Raw genomic sequence first — 15,464 nt, forward strand, 5'->3', positions numbered from 1 at the left:
ACCGATCAACACTTAATATGTCTCTACTACCATCGGATACGAGACTACACTAAATAGTAAATCATTGCATTCATATAGACATCTTACCTTTGTGCTATAGAAGGCACATACAGCATTAACCCATTCCATAAGCAGCAGGACTCGTTCGCTGTAGTTGTCAGGTGTGAAAGTGTCGCTGACGCGTTTCTTTGATATTGTTGGTGCAGAGAAAGCTCGGAGGGCGGCAAGCCTTTTCTGCACACTGTAAGTGTGTCTTAGAAACTTTATCTCCTCCTTCAAGTGATCAGTATTGAGCAAGACGTCCACCTATACAATTACAAGCAAGCTTTAGTAGGTTCTCACAGTTTAAGTATATCGTACAATAATGCAAAACACAACATAATAGTCATTACATTAGGGGCCACATTTATAGAATGGAGTTTTTTTTATGCCACTCAAAGTTAGGATGCCTTAATACATTTACACTGTAAACCCTGAAGCGCTGGTGCAAGGCAGGGTTTCCCAAACAGAGTGCCTCCATCTGTTTCAAAACTACAATTACCAGCATGCCCGGATAGCCTTTGGCTGTCTGGCATGCTGAGAGTTGCAGTTTTGCAACAGCTGGAGGCACCCTGGTTGAGAAACACTGGTGCAAGGTATTTTACAGGAATCATGTTCTCCTTTACAGGAAAATATTGCAGTACTTTACAACTTAATAAGGAAAACTAAGATTTCTTCCCCCGCACTAACCAGCGGTACTTGCTGGTAGTGCGGAGGATGCTGATCAGTTTGAACCTTACTGTGCCCGGATCCACCGTGCCGTTCGCCCGTTATCTTCTATTATCGGTATATTCAAATGAGGTGCTAACTGGCACTCTGACGTCAGTGCCGGGCCGCAGCGCCGCCCAGCTCATCAATATTCCTCCCCTCTCTTTTCATTACGGAGCAGGGAGAAGAGGGAGAGGCGGAGGTAGGGGAGGAATATTGATGAGCTGGGCGGCGCTGCGGTCCGGCACTGACGTCAGAGTGCCAGTTAGCACCTCATTTGAATATACCGATAATAGAAGATAACGGGCGAACGGCACGGCGGATCCGGGCACAGTAAGGTTCAAACTGATCAGCGTCCCCCGCACTACCAGCCAGTACCACTGGTTAGTGCGGGGGAAGAAAGCCGACAGTTTTCCTTTAATTACAAAAAGCATGTCATCTGCACATACGAGCCAATGAGCAGATATTAGAGCTTATTACTTCCAAAAACAGCGCCTCCCCTGTCCTTGGGTTGTGTGTAGTATTACAACTTGGCTCCACTCACTTTAATCGAACTGAGCTGCAATAACACAAACAACCTGAGGACTACTGATGGCCTATCCTGAGGCTTGATAGTCAGTTTTAAAGCAGAGTTTCCAATTAAGGGTGCCTCCAGCTGTTGCAAAACAACAACACCCAGCAAGCCAAGATAGGAATTTTAGCATGCCAAGATAGGAATGTAGTTTAGCAACAGCTGGAGGCACCCTGCTTAGAAAACACTGTCCTAAAGGCTCTTTAAACTACTTTAATGGTTTTCACCATATCAGACTTACTAGTTGTAGTCCATCCTAGAAACCTGTCTAGCACAGAGTCAGTGAATGAGGGATTTGCATGTGGATTCCTCACTTTTTTCTTAATAAAAATAATTTAAAAAAAGCAGCATTTATACCTGAAATGTGAATACAATATGCCACAGCAATGCCAGGGTACGTTCACGATGCCTGTCCACAATGTCCTTGGGAGTGACACCGACACCTACAAAACACAGTTACATAATAGTGACAATACACAATAGTAAAGCCTTTGGCTGTCCGGGAATACTGCCAGTTCTAGTTTTGCAACAGCTGGAGGTGCACTGGTTAGGAAACACTGGTAGAGAGTTATTGAACAATAAACATTAATGCCAAGTCATGTCTGGATTAACCGGGTTTCCCTAGAAATGCAAGTCCATGGTGGGAGTCTGTCCTTTGTGGTTGGTTGAGTAATACAGATAGTGATCCCTCAACTTACAATGGCCTCAACATACAATAGTTTCAACATACAGTGGTCTTTTCTGGACCATTGTAACTTGAAGCCAGACTCAATGTACAATGCTATGGAATCTGCGAAACGTGTCAATGGCTGGAAGAACTGACCAATCAGAATGGATATTTCACTGGTAAAACCCCTGTATTCCTAAAGTGCATTCACTGACTAGTGTCTGGTAGCGCCCCCTACAGTACAGGGAGGTATTACATGTTCTGTACTACTCTTTACCTGTATTACTGAAGTGAATGCACTGACTGGTGTCTGGTAGCGCTCACTACAGTACAGGAGGTATTACATGTTCTGTATTCTTTACCTGTGCCAGGGTTAGCTTCTCCAAGGGTGGCTCCATTTCCCTTTTTTTAGGACATTGCGTGTTCTGTACAGGACCCTGAAGAAGCTCCTGTCCTCTACATAGACCATTGTTTCCTAAAGAGGTTTCCTCCAGCTGTTGCAAAACTACAACTCCCAGCATGCCCGGACAGCCGAAGGCTGTCCGGGCATGCTGGGAGTTGTAGTTTTACAACAGCTGGAGGCACTCTGGTTGTGAAACACAGAAATAGACCGTGATTTACAGCTCCCTGCAGATCTTTCTTACTTTTATATATAAGGATTTGCTTTATCTGTATTAGTTTTCTACCTATTTATCTTTAATCCTCACTTTTTCCTATTTTTGGTTGACATTTTGGTGGCTTCAGAACCAATAACCAGGTTTCCATAGAGTTATGGTCTCAACATACGATGGTTTCAACATACAATGGTCGCCCTGGAACCAATCAACATTGTAACTTGAGGGACCACTGTACTTAAATATTTTGTAGAAATTGGAATCCTATTATAGAGAGTAACTCACCACGTTCATCTTTTATCTCGACTCCCCTTTGTGTCAAAACATTAAGAGCTACTTCAATATTGTGCATTTTCTGCAGGCGGCTTATTGCTGGGACTCTCAGCTTCTTAGATAAGCTCCAGTTCTGAGTGAGAAGTTCCATCGTCCTCCTGTTTACAGAAGAGAGCAATGCATGAAGCTATGTATACAAAGCTCTTACTTACCATCAGTGGGGTAATCTTTGTCTGAGCTGGCAAAAAATCTTGTGAAGACCTTAAAGGGGTGCTCCGGCCCTAAAACATCTTATCCCCTATCCAAAGGATAGGGGATAAGAGGTCTGATCGCGGGGGTCCCGCCGCTGGGGACCCCTGCAATCTAGCATGCAGTACTCACCTGTGAGCACTGCAGGAAGTGCTGGAGGCCTCCCGACCACGGGGACGGAGTATCGTGACGTCACGACTCCGCCCGGTGTGATGTCACAATCCGCTCCCTCAATGCAAGTCTATGGAAGGGGGCGTGACTGCCGTCACGCCCCCTCCCATAGACTTGCATTGAGGGGGCAGATTGTGACATCACACGGGGCGGAGTCGTGACATTACGATACTCCGTCCCTGTGGTCGGGAAGCCTCCAGCACTTCCTGCAGTGCTCACAGGTGAGTACTGCATGCTAGATTGTGGGGGCCCCAACGGAGGGGCCCCCGCGATCAGACATCTTTTCCCCTATCCTTTGGATCGGGGATAAGATGTCTTAGGGCCGGAGCACCCCTTTAAAAAGGGTATTAAAATTTATCCCAATCCACGAAATAGAGTTGCGCTGGTCTGACCTCAGGTACTCAAGTCTCCCGTCAGAATAGATTGGGGTGTTAAATATGCGCACTGCCACTCAGTTCTCTACAGGAGTGCAGGGAACAGGCAAGCATTGCCTGTAATGCTGGGCACAAACATCTATAATTGACTTCACAGGTTACCCCCAGCTCTGAAACTTAAGCCCCTTTGCTGACCTAGTATCGGCCAAGCAAACAAAGACCAAAAATATACGTGTGTTAAATATAGGTAATGACGATTTAGACAAAAAAAATACTCACACTAGACGAACGCCGCACTGCAAATCCACAGCCAGGTTTGTCACCGCAAAGTCAAATTCATCTAGAGGAGTCTGGACGTGGCCGACCGCTAAACCTAAATAGCCGAGGTGACGCGAGAGATCTCCTTCTCCGCTCAAGAAGTCACGAGAGAAAGCCAACAGTAGGTCCTTACTAGCCTGCAAGGAAAATATACAGAATATCAGGAAATTCTATGGCAAGAGAACAGATAACAGTGACCATTAATATCTTTGTGTATTGTCCTCAGTCAGGACAGCAGTGTGACCGGCAGATCTCCTGTCAGGGAAATTTTTTAAATTAATTTATTTATTTTTATTTTTTTAGCAAATTGGGTGGTGGGACCATTTAATATTTTTTTTTTTTACATTCTGCAACTGAAAACCATTCCAATTTATCTAAATAAGGATATAAATAGGACAGCTGCAGAAATTTCTTCAACAAGTCAGACACACATGAATTCACCCTTTATGTTCACACTGTCAAATGATTAAAATTGTAAAATTTAGCTACAAATATGGACATATTTTTGCAAAATGTGTTGGATGAAAGAGCGGCCACCAGTGCGCACATTGTATGAAAAGCGATAGCTCCTAACAGACATTAAAAAGGAGATTTTTTTAACATTTACCGTAAAATGTCTATCTCGAAGGATCCATTGGGGGACACAGACCGTGGGTGTATGCTGCTGTCTCTAAGGAGGTGTGACACTATGGCAACTAAAACGGTTGGCTCCTCCCAGCAGGATATACCCGCCTTCAGGCTCTGAGCTAATCAGTTTAAGTTCCAGAGCAATAGGAGGAGACTAACAGGTCAAGACAAACCCCAAACTGTCCGAGAACCAGAAGAAAAAACATAACTGAACACACCCTCGGACAGAGAACCAAGGAAAATCCCAAAAGGGTGGGAGCTATGTCCCCCAATGGATCCTTCGAGAAAGATTTTACGGTAAGTGTTAAAAAATCTCCTTTTCTCTATAGGCTCCATTGGGGGACACAGACCGTGGGATGTACCAAAGCCATCCCTTGGGTGGGCAGATAAGCAGTCAGGCAGACGGCCGTTCCACTGCCGCCTGCAACACTATACGGCCCAGACTAGCATCAGCCGATGCGAAGGTATGAACTCGGTAGAACCTCGAGAAAGTGTGCAAAGACGATCAGGTAGCCGCCTTGCAAATCTGCGAGGCCGAGGCTCTATTCTGGAGAGCCCAGGATGCCCCAACAGAACGGCTAGAATGAGCCACAACCCTGAAAGGAGGAATCTTCCCCTTACAGCGGCCTCCGAAATGGAAGACCGAATCCACCGAGAAATGGTGGCCTTGGAAGCAGGTCGTCCCTTGCGACGACCTTCCGTAAGGACGAAAAAGGAATCACACTGACGAAACGAAGAAGTGATGGAGAGATAAGACCGAACAGCCCGAACTACATCCAGCTTGTGTAGTAAGCGCTCCATAGGATGAGAAGGAGCAGGACAAAGACGGGAGGACAATGTCCTCATTGAGATGAAAGGCTGAAACCACCTTAGGCAAAAAGGAGGGATCTGGCCGGAAAACAACCTTGTCTTGGTAGATCACCAGAAACAGAAAACTGCAGGAGAGAGCTGCCAATTCAGACACCCTCCGGATGGAGGTGATGGCAACAAGAAACTCCACTTTCCACGAAAGGAGGCGGAAAGACTCCTCTCTAAGGGGCTCAGAGAGTGCACCCTGGAGAGCACTCAGAACCAAATTCAAGTCCCAAGGGGGAGAGGGTGACCGATAAGGAGGAACAGCATGTGTCACTCCTTGAAGGAAAGTCCAGACATGAGAATTAGAAGCCAGGGGCCACTGGAAAAGAACAGTAAGGGCCGAAACCTGACCTTTAAGGGAACTGAGAGACAACCCTAGTTCCAACTCCGACTGTAAAATGAGAGAAGACGGGGAACCGAGAAGGTTACCGGGGAGAAGTCCTGAGCTTCACACCAACGAAAATAAGACCGCCAAGTAAGGTGGTAAATTCTTGCGGAGGAGGGCTTACGAGCCTTGAGCATGGTGTGAATGACTTGGGAAGAGAACCCGCGGGACCTCAAAACCGCGGTCTCAACCGCCACACCGTCAAATGCAGCGACTGTAAATTGGGGTGGCAAAGAGGACCCTGAGAGAGCAGGTCCGGACGGAGCGGAAGGAGCAGTGAAGTGTCGTCCAGGAGCCTGACTACGTCGGCATACCACGACCTTCGGGGCCAATCTGGAGCTACCAGAATGGCGGGGACGTCCTCTGCCTTGAGCTTCCTCAGCACCCTGGGAAGGAGCGGAAGGTAGGGCGAACCCCGCCCAAGGAATCACTAGGGCGTCCACGGCCAGAGCCTGAGAGTCCCAGGACTTGCACACAAAAGGAAGGATCTTCCAATTGTGCCGGGACGCGAAGAGGTCCACGTCCGGAATGCCCCAGAGGTCGCAGAGTTGTGCGAAGACCTCTAGATGTAGAGACCACTCGCCGGGGTCCTCGGGTGAGGACTGACTGAGGAAGTCCGCTTTCCAGTTGAGCACCCCCGGAATGTGAATCGCCGAAATGGCCGGAACCTTGCTCTCCGCCTAGGTGAGAATCTTGGTCACCTCGGCCATGGCTGCCAAGCTGCGAGTGCTGCCCTGTCAATTTTTGCACGCCACGGCCGTGGCATTATCCGACTGAACGCGGACAGGACAGGACTGAAGACGGGACTCCCAACGAAGACAAAGAAGAATCGCCCGTAATTCTAATATGTTTATCGGAAGAAGGGTCTCCTGGGGAGACCTGAGTTCCTGAACCGTCCAATCCCTGAACACGCCGCCCCAGCCCGACAGGCTGGCATTCGTTGTAACAACCTGCCAGAGAAGGGGGAAGAAATGACCACCCTTGGAGAAGAAGGGGGGGAGCGGAGCCACCAGAGCATAGACTGACTGACCCTGCGAGGGAGAACAATCTGACGATCGAGGGACAGAGGAGACCTGTTCCATCGGGAGAGAATCACCAGTTGAAGGGGGCGGTAATGAAACTGGGCAAAGGGTACGGCCTCCATAGTTGCCACCATCCGACCCAGGACTTCCATACAAGTGCGGATGGAGATTGATGCCTGGGTCCGAAGGGAGCGGACCCCCGACCGGAGCGCCAGACGTTTATCCGGCGGAAGACAAATTCGGGCAGAGGCCGTGTCGAATCGAGTTCCAGGAAGGTTAGAGACTGGGTAGGACGGAGAACTGACTTGTCCCGGTTGACCATCCACCCGAAGCGAGTCAGAGTGTGGGAGTGACGTCCAGATTCTCCAGGGTCTGGGCTCTGGTTGGAGCCTTGATGAGAAGGTCGTCCAGATAGGGTATCACCGTGATTCAACTCGACCGTAATAGGCCCATCACTGGGCAAGGATCTTTGTAAAGACCCGAGGAGCCATGGCTAGACCGAAGGGAAGAGCTACAAATTGAAAGTGCCCCTCCGGAACCGCAAAGCGGAGGTACCGATGATGGCCTGGGAATATTGGCACATGGAGGTAGGCATCCTTGATGTCCACTGATGAAAGGAACTCCCCTTGTTCCAGGGACGCCACCACCGAACAGAGATTCCATTCGGAAGTGGCGGATGAGAAGGTGATGGTTGAGACGCTTGAGGTCCAAAATTGGATGCACAGAACAGTCCTTCTTGGGAACCACAAAAAGATTTGAATAGAAACCCCGTAACCATTCCCCTGGAGGAACGGGGACGATAACCCCCTGGAGAAGCAGAGACTGGAGAGCCACTCGAAATTGCTTCGCCAGAGGAGGATACCGGGGGGCCCGGGAGCGAAAAAGCGATCCCTCGGAAGGGAGGCGAATTTGATCTGGTAACCGTTGGACACCACATCCCTGACCCAAGAGTCCTGAATGTGAGAGGTCCAAATGTCTCGAAAAAACAAGAGACGACCTCCCACCCGAAAAGAAATTGCGGGTGGGGGCCTCACTTCATGCAGAAGTGGGCTTGGGTTGCCTGATTTGGGCGCAAAGCGGCCGGACCGGTTGGAGTCCGACTTCCAAGACGGGCGTGGCCGGAACGAGGGAGCCTTCCTGTCCCTCGAGGGCACCTGCCCGGACCCTTTGCTGGAGCCAGAGGTCCTAAAGGAAAAGGGCTTCCTTTGGGAAGTAGGGCGAGCCTTATTTTGAGGTAACAAGGAACTCTTACCTCCCGTTGCCTCAAAGATAATTTCATCAAGGAGTTTGCCAAAAAGACGGCCGCCCGTAAAGGGAAGCTCAGTGAGAGACCTTTTGGAAGCGGCATCCGCATTCCAAGCTTTAAGCCACATAGAGCGGCGGAGAGCCGCTAGGTGACCCACAGCAAAAGCAGAACAACGAGCTGCCTGCATGGAAGCTGTGCACGGTCTGTGTCCCCCAAGGTCTGTGTCCCCCAATGGAGCCGATAGAGAAATAATGAGCATATTTATTTGCCGATATCTATATATATATATCTATCTATTTAAAACTCAATGTGTGTGTGTGTGTGTGTGTGTGTGTGTGTGTGTGTATGTTCCAGCATCACGTCCGAAAGGCTAAAGATATTAACATGAAACTTGGCACACATTACTTATATGTCAACAACAAACATAGGATAGGTGATTTAACCCTTACTCACCCCCATTTGCCAGGGTCGGGTTTTTTTTTTTTTAAGTCCCATACAAGTCAATGGGAAATATGTTACTGCATAACTTCCAAACAGCTGGAGATATTTCGATAATATTTGGGTCACATGTTACTTATATGTCCACTTAAAATATAGGATAGTTAATTTAACCCTTAACTGATTAAAGTCCCATGCAAATCTACTGGAAATGTGTGTTCTCACATAACTTCCATACGGCTGGAGATATTTCAATAATGCCTGGTACATATATTACTTATATGTCAAATAAAAATATATGATAGTTAAATTAACCCTTACCTACACCCTTATATAAAAGATGGGTTTTTGTTTCAAGTCCCATGCAAGTATATGGGACTTCCAGTACCTTACTCCACAAGCTTCGCTCTGCATCTCCTGGTGAATGTGTAAGTCCGGCTTGCAAGCCACACCCCATCTCATAAAGACACGCCCACTGTTTAGGCCCCAAGCCTTTTATTCTCTACCCTTTTTGTGCATCGATCTGGCTTGCAAATCACGCCCAGTCCCACAAAGCTACGTCCCCTTCTATTTTCAGCTTACAATATCTTCATCACAAATCAGTCCCAACTGAGGCGGGATAGGAGGTCGGGATATGACAACAATATATGAGGACGGGATATGAAGTCAAAAGCTTCCTTCTTTGTCGATTTTCCTCCCCAACAAGGATTAGGAAAGAAAAACCGGGCAACGCCGTGTAATCCGTAAGTAAGTAATAAATAACTTTCCTTCCTCTGGGTAGGGAGACTGTGTTTATATGCTTGTATAAAAATGTAAAAGAAAAATGTTATAATTAATATATATATATATATATATATATATATATATATATATATATATATATATATATATATATTTATTATGGACAGCAACTAACGATTATTATTGAGAAATCAATTTGTTGCTTTAGCCCTACATACCTGTCCCAGTCCGTTGTTCAGTTCAGGCGGTAGACTTGGGGAATGGGTGGAGCTTCCTGACTTCACCAAGGAAGCAGCAGCAGTGACGTCAGGAAGCTCCGCCCTACAGCCCGAACAAGAGAGAACGGAGGAAAAGAACTGTACAACGGACGGGGACAGGTATGTAGGGCTGAAGCAACAAATCAACTAATTGATAAAAATAATAATAGGAGAGATAGAGAGCCAAAAATTGCAAAATTTTGTCCCACATTTTTTTTGTTGCTGCCATATTTAATTTTTTTTTTCAACTTGTCAAAATTGCCGATTTTGATGCCAAATTTTACATCCCGGAAAATTCTGGTGGAAGCATCTCATGTAATGTTCCATGATTACTAGTGCCCAGACAAGTGATAACTGTATAAATAAAACATTTCTAGGGCTAAAATGTGGGTGCCGTTGAAAGAAGAAAAAAAAATTTTGTAACATTTTCAATAAATTGATTAAATAACACCTTTTCCCAAAAAACTAAAGAGAAAAAAAAAAAAGTTATTTCTGTGATTTCTACACTAGCAAAAAGCTGGTGTAATTTTCTCACCCCTCTCTCTACACTCATGTAAAACATGAAACTTACATAGCCACGCCCACTTTTGCAAAACTGGTAACTAGTGTAAACCTTGGTTCATTCTCATGTAAAACACTTTGAATAGGTCATGTCAACTTTTTAATAGCAAAATTTTGGCGCAAAGCGAGACTTTTTTTTTTTATGTTAAGAGTTTTCAATATGACCCTCACTGTGTGAACATAGCCTTATACAATTCTATAAAATGTACCTACCTTGAATTCGGCATCCTTACAGAACAAGCAGGGGTCGTGATCGATGAGTCTGGACTGTTTGGCATGGTCAAGGAAGAAAACCAACAGCAACAACTTCTTCAAAGTGAACTTGGATAGAGCCTCTTCATGACCTATAACAGATGAAGCCAGAGAAACTGAGCAATGTCTCACCATATGGAGGACACGTTTATACAGCCAGGTTTCAGACATCTAAACATTTTTCTTGTTTTGTATACATATAAGACTGTTTTCTATTGAGGTCTATGATATCTGCTATTTTGAGACTAAAAAGTTCAGATTTGCCCAATGCATCAGTACTCACCATCACGATACAGGTGCGGGACGGAGGGGTGTCTGTATTCTGCTCCAATGTCCGGGTTCCAAAGCAAGCGATTCAAAATGAAAACGGCAAGGCCGGTGACATCACTGTTACTTTCCAAAGAAATTAGCTCTCCGTATATAGTCTGCCGAGCAAACAAGGTAACAATTAAGGTAACAATTCATATAACAACATTGTACATAAAAAGTCTTCACCCCTATTAGGACAAATTTTTGTAGGCACGGTGCAGCAGAATTCTACTGAAAACAATAGGAGTGTGCTGCAACGGAATTTCAGAGCAGAATTTTTCTGCCGGATTCCGTACAGAAATTTCGAGATATGCCCCCAGTAGCTAGGTGGTGAATCCACCCTCTATAAAAGGTAGAAGCCCCCAGTAGGTAGTCAGGTAGGGAACCTCCTATTAGGTAGATGCCCCATTAGTTTCCCCCAAATAAGTCCCCTCCAAAAGAAAATAATAAAAATTCCTCTTGCCTCTACTCCGTTACTGCACTAAGACCTCTGCTGAGTATCAGCTGAGTAATCCAGAGTGATGCAGAACCTGGTCCTTGTCTTAGTTATCTGGAGTAGAGCAGGACCTGCCGCGTGCTGAAATAATTTCAGCGCACAGCAGATCCTGCACCACGCCGGATAACTGAGCCAAGGAGCAGGTCCTGCACCAAACAACAAAACAAAAAGGAGAAGGTCCTGCACCCTTCTGTTATTCGGAGACAAGAGAAAGAGGCCTGAGCGCAGGAACGGAGGGAAGGTGAAAAGGATTTACTATTTTTTATGGAGCATTGGGATGGTTATCTGACGCATTTGCACGAGTACAAGTACTCATGCAAATGTCTGGTATCAGGGCCGATAATGATACCAGTGTTTGTATTGAAACATCCCTTCTTATAACTACTTGAGGCTCATTTAAAGAAGAAGTCCCATGTAAAAAAAAATGAATCCCCTATCCAAAGAATAGGGGATGAGTGTCTGATCACTGGAACCCTGCACGATCTCCTGTCTGGCTATCCTCGTGCACACCAGCTTGTGTATCTCCTGCTCTCCCATAGAGATGCATGGAGGGCAGTGTAGACCCCCGCTTCTTGGGCATGAAGCCAGAGCTCCGCACAGGGGATAACAGGGGGGTGGGAGATACATTTTCCAATATAGGCCTTCTCCATTAAATACAGCACACATTATTTATAAAAGATAATCGTCAGATTTACGGATCAGGCAGCATTCAGAGGCCGATTAAGTGAGTGATGAGTGATTATGTCTGGAGTACGTAGAATCAGTCCAGTTCTGTGGGGCAGTGGAGGCTGAATCTGCTCCCAACATTCTAAGGCAGTGGTCTTCAAACTGTGGCCCTCCAGATGTTGCAAAACTACAATTCCCCGGCATGCTGGGAGTTGTAGTTTTGCAACAGCTGGAGGACCACAGTTTGAAGACCGCTGTTCTAAAGGAATATATGAATCCAACTACTGGGCGAATGCAGCCATAATGCTGTGAGCTACAAACCCTGATGAAGTAACTAGAAGGACAAATGCAAAGTAACCCTGCAATAGACAGAGAAAGCAAGAACCTATAAGAGAGCATGTGATAAAAAGATGACAGACAGTTAAATAGATAAACCACATTGTATATACAAAAGGTATTACCTCAAGTCCTACACGAAGCCACAACGGATTATAGGAGAGAAGCCAGTTAACGATTTTCTGACGTTCGCCTAGAAAAAAAAAAAAAGATCCAATACTGAAAAACTTGCAGTAGTTCTTTATAGAGTACACCGCAGCAATTTACTCAATTTTTTTGGGGGGGCTGGGATTTACTATTGGGTATACATTATTTTTTTTTTTTTGCAAAAAAAGTTTTGTGCAAAAAATTCTGACTTTTTCCATTGCTTTCAATGCCCCCAACACTTTGGAAAAATGTAAATGGGCACCATTAAAAGGATAAACTACAGCTCCAAAAGTCATACAGCTCCAAATGTCGGGTCCATTTATTTTAGTTCCACTCCGCTAAAGAGAGCAGTATACAGTGGTCCCTCAAGTTACAATATTATTTGTTCCAGGATGACCATTGTATGTTGGGACCATAACTCTATGGAAACCTGGTAATTGGTTCTGAAGCCCCCCAAAATGTCATCTAAAAAATAGGAAAAAGTGAGGATTAAAGTAGATAAGTAAGAGAGATAAAGCAAGTCCTTACATATAAGTAAGAAAGATCTGCTGGGAGCTGTAATAGCTGTCTGTGTACTGTACAGGACCCTGAAGAAGCTCCTGTCCTCTACATAGTGTCCTAAAAAAGTTACATGGAGCCGCCCTCACCTGGTGTCCAAAGGAGCAGCTAACCCTGGTACAGGTAAAGAGTACAGAACATTTAATACCTCCCTGTACTGTAGGGGGCGCTACCAGACACCAGTCAGTGCATGTGCTTCAGTAATAAGGAGATTTTTTTGTACTCCCCGTAAAATCTCTCTTGTAGCCTTCATTGGGAGACACCTATACTGATTGGTATATGCTCTTGCCACTAGGGGGGCACTGACACTAGGAGGAAAAAAAAAAAAAAAGAAAAAAAGTCAGCTCCTCCCTGGCAGGATATACCCGCCCACTGGAAGTTAGGTATTCAGTTTTGCCACAAAGCAGTAAGAGAAGCCAACACAGAAATATTTCCGAAGGACCCTAGAAAGGAATCAGAGATAAAAAATAAAAGAAACAAAACAGGGGAATCAGTTCAGAGACCGAACCCACTCGACCTTAAGGCCTGCAGATGAGATCCCGGGAAGAGAGAACCAAGGCCCACAAACTGAACTCCCGGGAAAACCCCCGTCCATGGAGAAGGACTAGGACGCCAAGGAAGAGACCGTTCTATGTAGAGACTCCAAAGCCACAGTCCATAAAGAGAGACAAGAAAAGGTTGACTAGGAAGCCAGAAGGGCCGGAACCATCACGGGAGGAGGTAGGAATCAACCCCAAGGAACACAGAACCAGACTGACAGAGGGCTAACTTGGCTGGTAAACAAAAATGGAAAAAAGGGCATAAACAAGAGAACCCCATCCAGAGTCAACCAAGCCAAGAGAATATGGTGGAAAAAAAGACAGGGAAAGCAGCGTACGCCTGAGCAGAAGGCAAGTACGGAAGGAGGAGACCAGAAAAACACTGGAAAAAAGAAAGAAGGATGGAGACTGGCTGTGGAGAGGCCTGGTGTTGAAAAATCTATGACCAGAACAGCTGCAGACCAAAAACCTCCGTCCCAGGGGCCCGCCGCAAGCACCTGGGAGGCGAAATAAGCTTGAGTAGAGTAATCCAGATGACTGGAATGCCCACCGCCCTGGGAGTACATTGACCCACGAAAGAGGAGACGGAAGGAATAAAGGCCAAAAAGGGAGCGGAATGCCCTGAAAAGGGGCCTCCCAGAACACCGGAGCGTCCAGCATAAGAACTGAAGGTACCCGGGTCACCTGGAAGACGTACACATAAAAATAAACGGCCAAAGGGAGCATCCCGGAACACTGGAGCAGCCGACATGGGAAACTGAGGTTCCCGAGTCGCCTGTAAGATATACACCTTTAAAGTAAACCCAACGTCTGCGAAAACACTCCGGGGACAAACTTATACGTTTAGACAAGAAGAAGTGCAGTACAGAAACACCGCCCCACAAATGGGACCGCGGAGAAGTCGGGGCAGGAGAGCTAACCTGCCCAAGACCACAACCATCACTAAGGCCCAAAGAACCAGAGGGGCCGACCTAGAAAAGAAGACACGCCACAGCATACTAGGATAGTGTCCAAGACACGGACATGAACCAGACATGAACACCAGCAGTCTGAGCAAACCGAGGGGGAGGTTACTCCAGAAGACTGTAGTGTCCGTGTAGCGCAACTGACACTGACAAGGAAGGAGGAACAAACCCCTCCAGGGAGATTGCACCGAGGGAGGAGGAAAGCAATGGCAGAACCCAAACAACAGATGGTGCTAGACCGGCTGTCACTGAGCCCTACATAGTGCATAAGCTCCTCCAGAGGAGAGTGCCAAGTCTGTATGAGCAGCAGAAGATAACCAAGAAACAGGAAGAGAGCCAGGCGGCAAAAGTGCGCAGCTCAGCTGATCGCTCTCAGCATAAAACAAGGGCCAAGCCAGTTGCCCCACCTACATAGAGGAGGGGAAAACAAGGGGTGGTCTCTATGAAACCCAGGCCCAGACCATGCCAAGCTCCCTGATCCCCGTACCACATGTGGAAGGGGGATGATCAAAGTGAGCCAGGCACTATAGGAGCAGTGAAATGCCGCCTGAAGGTAAGAGGGCAAAAGTACTGGGTGGACGTAGTCCCCAGAAACCCTGCAACAACATATCAAGGAATGGAGGAGCTAATTTGAGTACTGACTACGAATGGAAGTAGTAAAGCACACATACCCCCAAAGCGTTGAGGGGGAACACCTCAACATGGTGTAAGCCTAGACCAGAATGGCATCAACGGAGGCATTCTAGTCATTCCCTAAGGCAACAGAGCCGGCGTCTGAACCACCCTGCACAGGAACCCACGACAGACACCTGGAGGCATGGGGGGGGGGGGGTTGAACCAACTGTGCCGCCTCATCCTGCCCAATGCCAGAGGAGTTCGACCGCCTAAACCTGTGGAAACAAGATCACAGGAAGGCCCTAGGCACACCCCACAGAAAATAGGGAAGGTGGACTCTACACGTGCAGAGTGGCCTGGCATATGTAGGGACACAGAGGGCATGCTAGATGAACACTGCCCCCGGAGCCAGCCTCAGACTAGGAGAAGCATGGGGGGGGGGGGGGAGGGACTTGTGGTAAGATG

At 46.8% G+C, this 15,464-nt stretch overlaps 1 protein-coding gene across 1 annotated transcript in view; it reads right to left on the minus strand.

Annotated features, from left to right (window-relative positions):
• ASPM (assembly factor for spindle microtubules) overlaps positions 1 to 15,464 on the minus strand; it is a 92,818-nt gene that overhangs the window by 52,656 nt on the left and 24,698 nt on the right. Inside the window, exons 8-14 of the mRNA XM_056523443.1 lie at positions 12,301 to 12,368; positions 10,652 to 10,793; positions 10,330 to 10,460; positions 3,946 to 4,121; positions 2,885 to 3,030; positions 1,676 to 1,761; positions 88 to 306 (exon numbers count right to left, since the gene is read on the minus strand). Coding sequence (XP_056379418.1) covers positions 88 to 306; positions 1,676 to 1,761; positions 2,885 to 3,030; positions 3,946 to 4,121; positions 10,330 to 10,460; positions 10,652 to 10,793; positions 12,301 to 12,368 — 968 coding nt within the window. The remainder of the gene's footprint in view (positions 1 to 87; positions 307 to 1,675; positions 1,762 to 2,884; positions 3,031 to 3,945; positions 4,122 to 10,329; positions 10,461 to 10,651; positions 10,794 to 12,300; positions 12,369 to 15,464) is intronic.

Source organism: Hyla sarda, chromosome 6 (genome assembly GCF_029499605.1).
Source record: "Hyla sarda isolate aHylSar1 chromosome 6, aHylSar1.hap1, whole genome shotgun sequence".
NCBI lineage: Eukaryota > Metazoa > Chordata > Amphibia > Anura > Hylidae > Hyla > Hyla sarda.